Source organism: Glycine max, chromosome 19 (assembly GCF_000004515.6).
Source record: "Glycine max cultivar Williams 82 chromosome 19, Glycine_max_v4.0, whole genome shotgun sequence".
Lineage (NCBI taxonomy): Eukaryota > Viridiplantae > Streptophyta > Magnoliopsida > Fabales > Fabaceae > Glycine > Glycine max.
Genome location: NC_038255.2, coordinates 20,178,537 through 20,187,174, shown reverse-complemented (window position 1 = coordinate 20,187,174; position 8,638 = coordinate 20,178,537). Strand labels below are relative to the sequence as shown.

The 8,638-nt window shown below is 34.1% G+C and overlaps 1 protein-coding gene across 3 annotated transcripts; it reads left to right on the top strand.

Annotated features, from left to right (window-relative positions):
* Nucleotides 1-682: 682 nt before the first annotated feature.
* Nucleotides 683-4,355, top strand: LOC102668257 (uncharacterized). 3 transcript variants are annotated; one of them, XM_006603990.4, is made up of 2 exons: nucleotides 683-1,007; nucleotides 1,239-4,355. In XM_006603990.4, the coding sequence occupies exon 2, from the start codon at nucleotides 1,280-1,282 to the stop codon at nucleotides 4,061-4,063; it is 2,784 nt and encodes a 927-aa protein (XP_006604053.1). In that variant the 5' UTR covers nucleotides 683-1,007; nucleotides 1,239-1,279; the 3' UTR covers nucleotides 4,064-4,355. The 3 variants fall into 3 exon arrangements, with proteins under 3 accessions (XP_006604053.1, XP_014627371.1, XP_006604054.1); XM_014771885.3 differs by having other exon boundaries at nucleotides 747-1,007; nucleotides 1,244-4,355; XM_006603991.4 differs by having other exon boundaries at nucleotides 748-968.
* Nucleotides 4,356-8,638: the final 4,283 nt, after the last annotated feature.

Below are 8,638 nucleotides of genomic sequence, written 5' to 3'. Positions count from 1 at the left end.
GAAATAGGATGAATTGATACGATATTTTGTAAGTACATAATTATCCTGAAAAAAATTCATTTTTTTTATCACTTGGTAAGAATAAGAAGTTTCTTTTGTTCTTTCTTCAATAATTTTTTATTTCTAGTAGATCTCTCAATAAGATTTGAATTCAAATAAAATTTTGACCATTTGTCATAGAAAAAAAGAACGAGTAATTCTTGTAAGATTCTCAAGAAATTTTTCAATTTCTTGTAAAAGCATATGATTATTCACCCGGATCTCACATTTGATGAATAATCAACACATTAAGAAATATCTTGGAAATAATTTTAGAGAATAATTTTAATTTTATTTTTATTCATTTTGTTTAAAGAAAGGAATGATCTTAGCAAATAATGGATCTTTCTTTTAATTCTTTTAATTGTTGAAGTTCTCTCGAATGAAGATTAGTCCTAGATCCAAATATTGAAGTTTTGAAAAACTTGAAGATGTCACGAGAAATCAAATGTGCTAATTAGGATGATAAAAAAAAATAAATACTCTCAAAGAAAAACCGAGAAATACGGCACGAAAGGAAAGCGAGTATGCACAGCATCTTACTCGAGCAAGTGGGTGACTGGGTGTTGTTGTCCTTTAAGAACATAGTAAAAAAAAATTCAAAATGTTAAATATCGCCGAGCCAGTTTCACTTTTTTCCACCGCTTGAAAACAAAATACCATCAAGAGGAAATGAAACGTTGTTGTTATCTCGCGACATATGCAAATTCACGTTCGAGAAATTGCTTTGTATCTCCCTCTCTCCGTGACTCTGATTGTGATTGCATCTTCGGTTTTTATTAACAAAAATACTATAATATTAATAAAATTACTAAAAAATACTAATATTTACGTGTTGTCCTAAAATCACATTCTTCTTCTTGAACGTCAATCCGATCAGATTCTTAAGTCAATGGTTTTGATTTGAGGGTTGCTTCAAAGCACACAAAGTAAGCTTCTTGGAACCCTAGTTTTCTTGGTTCTCTCAGGTATTGCTGCATCGATTTCCTCTTATAGAATTATGTCCTCTGATAATTGATTCTTTTTTGCACACATAAAATTTTATTATATCAGTGTCAATTTTTTAATTAATGGTCAATATTTTAAATCCCCATATTCTGATTATCTTTATTTTTTTTTCTTTTTACTTACTTCCGTTCATTCATGGAACCTAAACAAAAACCCTAGGATGTGTTGATTTTCTTGCTTTTTTGTTGCAGCCTAGGTTGATTTTCTCGAGAAAAGAAAATTTCTTTGTGTGATGGGTACGGTGGAGGCTCGATCAAAGGAGCCATCTGGGTGTTCATCGCCTTCTCCAGAGAATGACAAGAATGAGCTCAGGGAAGCTCTGTGTGCTTTGAAAAATGGGGCTTCAGAAAACCAAGGTTCTGGTGATGGTGGGGTTGTTGAAATGGGGAAGAGCAGGGTCTCTGAGACCAAGGTTTCCGATGAGAAGGGTTTTGAGGGGAGGGAACTGGAGGATGGTTGTGTAGGTCTGGCTGATTCTGAGATGAATGGGGTCTCCTCTTTGTTGAAAATGAGAGAGAGTGGTAGGAACTTAATGTTTTCCTATGGTGGTGAGACTGAGAGTGCTGGGAAGTTGAACCCTGAGGGTGGTTCTTTTGAGGTTGGAGTGGAAGGAGGCAAAAGAGATTGGAAGAAAATTGAGGGCGAGGATGATCGAAATGGGAAAACCGTGACTATGGATGTTTCAATTGCTGATACAAGTGAAAACAAGGATGTGGAAATGGAAGATTTGGGTGATGAAGGATGTGGCAGGTTTTCGGTTGGTGATTTTGTTTGGGGCAAAATTAAGAGTCATCCCTGGTGGCCTGGCAGGATTTATGACCCTTCCGATGCTTCTGATCTTGCTTTGAAACTGAGACAAAAGAATAGACTACTTGTGGCTTACTTTGGGGATGGAACCTTTGCTTGGTGCCATCCTTCGCAATTGAAGCCTTTTGAGGATAACTTTAAGGATATGGTGAAGCAGAGTAGCTCTCGGGCTTTTGTCAATGCTGTACATGAAGCTGTAAGCGAGGTTGGAAGGCTTTTGAATTTGAAGATGAGTTCTTCATGTGCTGCGGATAAAACTAGCTCTGAATTTGTTCGGCCATTGGCGGCCAATTCTGGTGTCAAGGAGGGAATTCTTATACCTGAAAACGGTATAGAGAAACTTTCTGATGTTCTGATTGATCCAGCAGAATTACTTTCTCAACTAAAACAAATTGCCAAAATTATTTCCATTGCTAATATTCTGGAGCTGGAAATATTGAAGGCTCGGCTTTCAGCCTTTTATCTATCAAGAGGAGGTTATAGATTACCTATGTATGAGGTGCCCCAGCCAGTTCCTAGACTTGAAGATAGTTTAAGGGATAGAACAGTGAATGTAGGCAGCAGTGAGTGTGCAGTGGAAGCACCTGCACATGGGCCATTTGAAGAGGAGTACTCTACAATGCCAATGAGCCCAAAATCTGGTGAATTGAGTCATTCACATGGGATTTCAGGAAATAGATTGAATCATAGGATTAAGCAGAAAAGCATTGCTGAAATTATGGGAGAGGACAAAGATGCCAATACCAAAAATAAGCAAGGAGATGCAACTGAAAAAGTGTCTGTTAGAAAGAAGAGGAAAGGCAGTGAGGATACAATGGCATCTAAATCTGTGCAGAAGAGAAAAGGGTTGTTCCTAAATACTGATAGAAATGCGGCAGGTGCTGAAAATGATGGTGGTAGTTGGGGCAAAGAGGATGGTGACAATGGAACATTGGCGCAGTTGAAAAAGAAGAAAAAATCTTTTGGTATTGGAAACACTAGTAGTGGGAGCAAAAAGGAAACTGATCATGAAGGAAAGGCCAAAGTAAAAAATGGGAAGGGTTCTTTGTCAAGAGAAAGGAAGAAAAGCAAGTACCTGTCCCCTCCTTTTGCTATTCCAGCCAGAGAGCAGAGGAAAGGAGAGAGGGAAACAGAATCCCCTAAAGTTTCTGGCAAAGATCAGCAATCAGAGCCACTGACCAGAGCTTCTGATCAACTTCTGAAGTCCCCTGTACCTTTGAAGTTGAATGATGAGCCATTTCAGGAGAATGTTTCGAAGGAACTTGTCATAGACCAGGACCTTCCTGATAGCTCAAATTACCGAACACCAGAATATGATGAGAACAAGACTATTGATACAACAAAAATCCAGGTTCCATCAGGGGAAGTTCTGTCTGAAGTCTGTTATGCAGCTATTAATCCACAAACTCCAATGAATATCAATTCTCTTGAAAGAATTGTGGACTTTATTTTTATCTACAGAAGCTCGTTATATCGCCAAGGATCCTACTACAAAATATACAAGAAGCATAAACCTAGCAAGAAGGGAAAGAAGCCAGAATCTGATCTGGGGATTTTGAGGAAAGATCAAATACAATCTGATAAAAAATCAGCTAATAATGATTCGGAGCCAAAGAAGAGAAGAAAGAATGAGACAACTTCAAGTTTGCCTAAAGAGAAGCAATCTGCTGCAGCTAAGACTGGCAAGAAGGGGATTGATAAAAAAGCTTCAGGTGCTTCCCTTTTCATCTCATTTGGGCCAGGATCCTCTCTGCCTTCAAATTCGGATCTTACCACACTGTATGGTAAGTTTGGAGCTCTGAATGAATCAGAAACATCTATGCTCTCTAGTGATTGCACTGCTCGTGTGTTCTTCCTGAAAGCCTCTGATGCTGAAAAGGCCTTGAGCCATTCACAGAACATGAACCCCTTTGGCTCTTCCGAAGCCTCTTTCAGACTTGAGTATCTTTCTGCTGGTTCCAAGTCTGAAAAATCCAAGTTTAAAGCTTCTTCAACAAAGAAGAAAGACAAGACTCCAGCCAAGCCATCTGCTTCATTGTCACCAGGTGGTGAAGCATCCAAATTGAACTACATAAAGGAAAAACTTCAGGGTCTGACATCAATGCTAGAAGCATCGGATGCTAAATTACCTGATATCAAGACAAAATTAGAGAGTGAGATGAAACAGCTTTTGGAGGATGTGAACAGAATGGTTGAATCTTCTTCCTAAATAACGCATGGAATACATACTAGCAATTATTTAGCTAGTAATCAGGGTAGGTTTATGATATGTCATTTCCATTTAGCGGACTGTCTTTATCTGAGAATCAATTTATTTGTCTCATTTCTGAGCCTAGCTTTAGTTAAGAGGTAAAATTACTCATATCGGTTTGTTGTGTAGGATATGTGACCTGTTGTATGCATAGGCTGTATAGACACCAACATCCTTTTTTAGATCTTCTGTCCTTTTTATAGTGGTGAACAAACAGCTTTAAGGATCAAAGGTATAATGTTTTCATTTCTGTCATGTTGTGTGAAATACTTTAATTCTGGTGTAGCTGCGACTCTAAATGATGATTGAATAGGAATATAGATGTGGTGAAACCTTTTCGTAGAAATAAAGTTTTCCCCCTATTCGGTCATCTATCATGATTCTCGTGTAGCTTTTATTGTGGTTATGAATGGAATAAGAGATATGGAAGTTGTTTTGTAAAGTGGCATCAGGGGAGTTCAACGCCAGCAAAGTCCTGTGCTTTGTAAAATATATGTTGTGCTCAACTCTACTTGAAAATGCCATCTATTAGGTTGTGGTCCACAGTACATTATGGATTTCGTTGGCAAAAACTAGGAATTGTCGTGATCCTTGATGCTGGAAAGTCTAATGGTAGTGATACCAAGATTTGGAGGTGTGACCACATAAATTAATGCATGCAGCTACGAAGAGATGGTTTGTTTAAATACCAGATCCCGTTGCCCACATAATTTTCTGATTGGCTGTTACAGACATGGAACTATGGAAGTGAAAAGATCTATTGATCTTGCAATCTAGTTCAGTTACAAGCATTTATATTTTTAAATGTTGATTAATGTGAGATGACAAATGATTAATATAAATAAAATTAGTCTTTAGCTCATCTATCGTATGATTTTGTGACTAATTTGTCAAAAGTAGATAAATTCAGTGTTTAATTATATACTAATAGGATTGGATTTAATGGAAGGAGTTAGTGTTTTACAACATAGCAAAATCAAGGTCCACATTCTTGGAGAGGTGTTTACATTTTGTATCCAATTGTGTTTTCAATAGGACTATCTTTGAAGGAGAATATTTACTAAACACAAAGAAACCATATAATATGTGTGAAATTTGAAAAATTAAATTGACATGAGTTGTTACTTTCGAGGATGAAATTATATATTCAATTTTTTATGGTCCATGTTTTGAAAAGATTTCATTAAATTGAGTTGTTTTACGATAGTAAATAAAAATATTTTTAATGTAATTTAATATAAACTAGATAATTAACTTGTGCTTTACACAGCAGAAGAAAGAGAAAATAAAAGTAAAAAGGTGAAAATGGAGAGAACAAGGTAGGCTTGCAGTGCACCATATAATGAAAAGTGATATTGATTTGGACAGATTTAATAAAGATATAGATTATAAATTATAATTTTAACTTATTAACTCAAAGTAATGATGATTATTTTAAAATACACTCAAAGTGTAGTTAATTGTTGAAGAAAATCGCTTGTGGGGAACCCCTACACAATATGCATTAAAGATATGAGATCTTGGCCTAAAATTGAATAATGAAAAAGTTAAAGCAAGTTTATTCATATCTTTTAACTAATCAAAATCAGTTAATTTCTTAATTCTGTGAATTACTTTTCGAGCTTCTAGATGCCTCAAATTTGAAACAAATTTAGCCTTACACTGCGAAGTCATGCTGCTTCCTTTAGTAGTAATAGGTGTTTTCCTGGATATTGATATTGCTTTGGTTGTGCATGATTTTTTCAACTGCTTGAATGAAAATAATTAAAGATAAGCTTTCTTGAAATAGTTCAAATAATAAGGAATGGAAGGAAAAAAATTGAAAAAACTTCAGCTTTAATTATCTTTTCGACTTCTACTTTTTTTTTTTTTCATTCACAATCTTCTTTTACTTATAAGAGGCAAGGAAGCTCTTCCATGTCTAAAATTTCAAATGTTAGAGTGAAGAGAAACTACATAAATACTACTAGAAATTTTGGAGAAGTTACGTTTTTTGCAATTGAAGGTTTAGCTTTGGCATTTTTGGTCACCCAAGTTATACTGCAAGCGATGAAATTCAGTTGAGGATTTAATAGAATTGTTGTCAGCCAATGTGAAATTTGACTAATTTTAGTATTAAGTAAATGAGGATAAAGCCACTCTGATTGAATATGGAGTTGATAATTATTTAAGTTATAGCTTAAGTTCCTAATCTAGGTGACGTCTAACACTTTTCACACATAAATGGTTACTGGTAGATTTTGAGTCCCGGTAAATTGAAGTCTCTAGATTTCATATTATATAGTTCTAAAATTTATTGTTTTTCATTTGCATCATTCTCATTAGTTTATATTTCAAATTTTGTCAATACAAACATGAGAACTAAAAAGAATTGGATTTATTTTTTATGGGCTTGATCAGATTTTTGAGCCTCCGTGTTGTCACAGTTTAAATGATATTGTCAGTGAAATTATAGTGTCACTGTTAAGTATTTTTCATCCTTATAAATATAAAAAGGTTTGGAATCCGTCTTGTCAAATTTTTAATATATTTTTCGTCCTTATAAAATTGAAATGTGTTATTTTTTGGCTCGGAGTCAGGTTTGGACGAATCCGGGCCTACACGAAATTTTTTAAAACTTAAATTATAGACTAAAATATGTTTTTCTTACCTATAAATATCAAAATGTTCAGAATCCGTTCTTGCAAAATTAAAATGTGTTATTTTTTAGCTCGAAGTCAGGTTTGGACGAATCCGAGCCTACATGGAATTTTTTAAAACTTAAGTTATAGGCTAAAATATTTTTTTTCGTCCCTATAAATATCAAAATGTTTAGAATTCGTCATTGCAAAATTTTGAGTCTTTTTTTGTCATCGAAAAATTGAAAACTATTACTTTTTGGCTCGGATGTAGGTGGTGCTGGGCATTACAGTTGAACAGAACATTTAAAAAAGAAAAAGAAAAAAAATGTTTATTTAAATTCGAAGAAGATGAAGAAAGCTAGGGAAGAAAGAGGTTAGGAAAGACGAATTTATAAATTTGTGGGTTTTTTTTTCCTACATTTTGTGGTGGTTTTTAGCTCCTAGAAATCACCCACTCACATAGTCATTAATGGAACCAATGAAAGAGTAATATGTAGATTCAGATACCCAAACTTACATTCGGGGCAAAAAGTAACAGATTTTAATTTTTCAAGAATGGAAAAAAAAGACTCAAAATTTTACGGGGATGGTTTCATTTTAGTCCCTAAGATTAAAAAAACTGAAATAAGTCCTTGAATTTTGTTAAGGTTTCAATTAAGTGCCAAAAATTAACCTCTTTTTCTCATTTTGGTCCCTAGTTCGAAGACCAAAGTGATAATAACAACATAAGTTTAGGCATTTAAATGAAACCTTAACAAAATTTAGGGACTTAAATGCCAAAGATATCATCGCCTCCAAAACAAAAATGCATCCCTCCTTATGGTATTAGTCTATTAGAGAAGAAGAAAAAAATGCATCCATCCATGTGTAACACAAAGGTTTAAAAATTTTATTATATAAAAACCAATCACCTGAATTAACAAATGGCAAGTTTTGAGTTCAACAATATATACCAGGTAAAGGACTAAAAATTTCACAATAAGACATACTATTTGTATAAGCAAATATTACAAGAAGGAGACTTGAATTGTGATTTTAGAAATTTTCTAAATCTTTTATAAAAACAAAGATATCATTTGATGAAGTTTTGAAAGAAAAAAACAAGTTTTCACAAATAGAGACAGTCAAACGATAATAATAGATTTTGCGAAAAACATTTATTTTTGCAATAAAATCAAATTCAAACCCTAAGTCAATTAGCACAGAACATATATAGATGTAAGACGAAGGAATTGAAAAAAGATGATGGGACTCGCCAAACCAAGAGGGGGGAGAATTGGTTTTGAAATCAAATCAAAATGAAAACAGAGTTTTGAAAAACTTTTGCTTCCAAGGATTGTATCACAAACTTTTTTGTCTAAAACCAATTATTGAATCAATCACCTGTATACAATATCCTTTTGTTAAAGCACTTGAAACAAAAATATCTTTAAACTTAGCAAATTGATAAAGAATGCAATATAGAGAGATAAGATTCAAGAGAAGATGGACAACAAGATTTATACTGGTTCACTCTTTATTTCTAGAGAAGTTATTCCAGATATCTAATTCAACCTAAATTAGATTTCCATTATGCACAATGAATTTTTACAAGCAATCACAATCAATTTCAAATTCAAACTAGAAAATGAAACTAAGGCACCCAACCCTAAGGTCCTTTGTAAATATAAGCCTAAGAGAAACCTACCCTTAGCTTCAAACTAGAAACCCCTATTCTATCATGCTATAAAGACTCATGCATATGCTACAACAATATGTAAAAACATATGAAAATAGAGTCAATGAGAGATACATCCTTTTCATTCAAATGCAAGGACCAAAGCTTGATAGAATGGATCTCTCTTGATCTCACAAGATGTTAACAACTCACTTTAACCTATGAAAGCTTCAAGAAATGAAAACTAGAGTTTGT

What these genes read in the sequence shown, in the direction of transcription:
- LOC102668257 (XM_006603990.4), top strand. Translation starts at nt 1,280, where the DNA reads ATGGGTACGGTGGAGGCTCGATCAAAGGAGCCATCTGGGTGTTCATCG.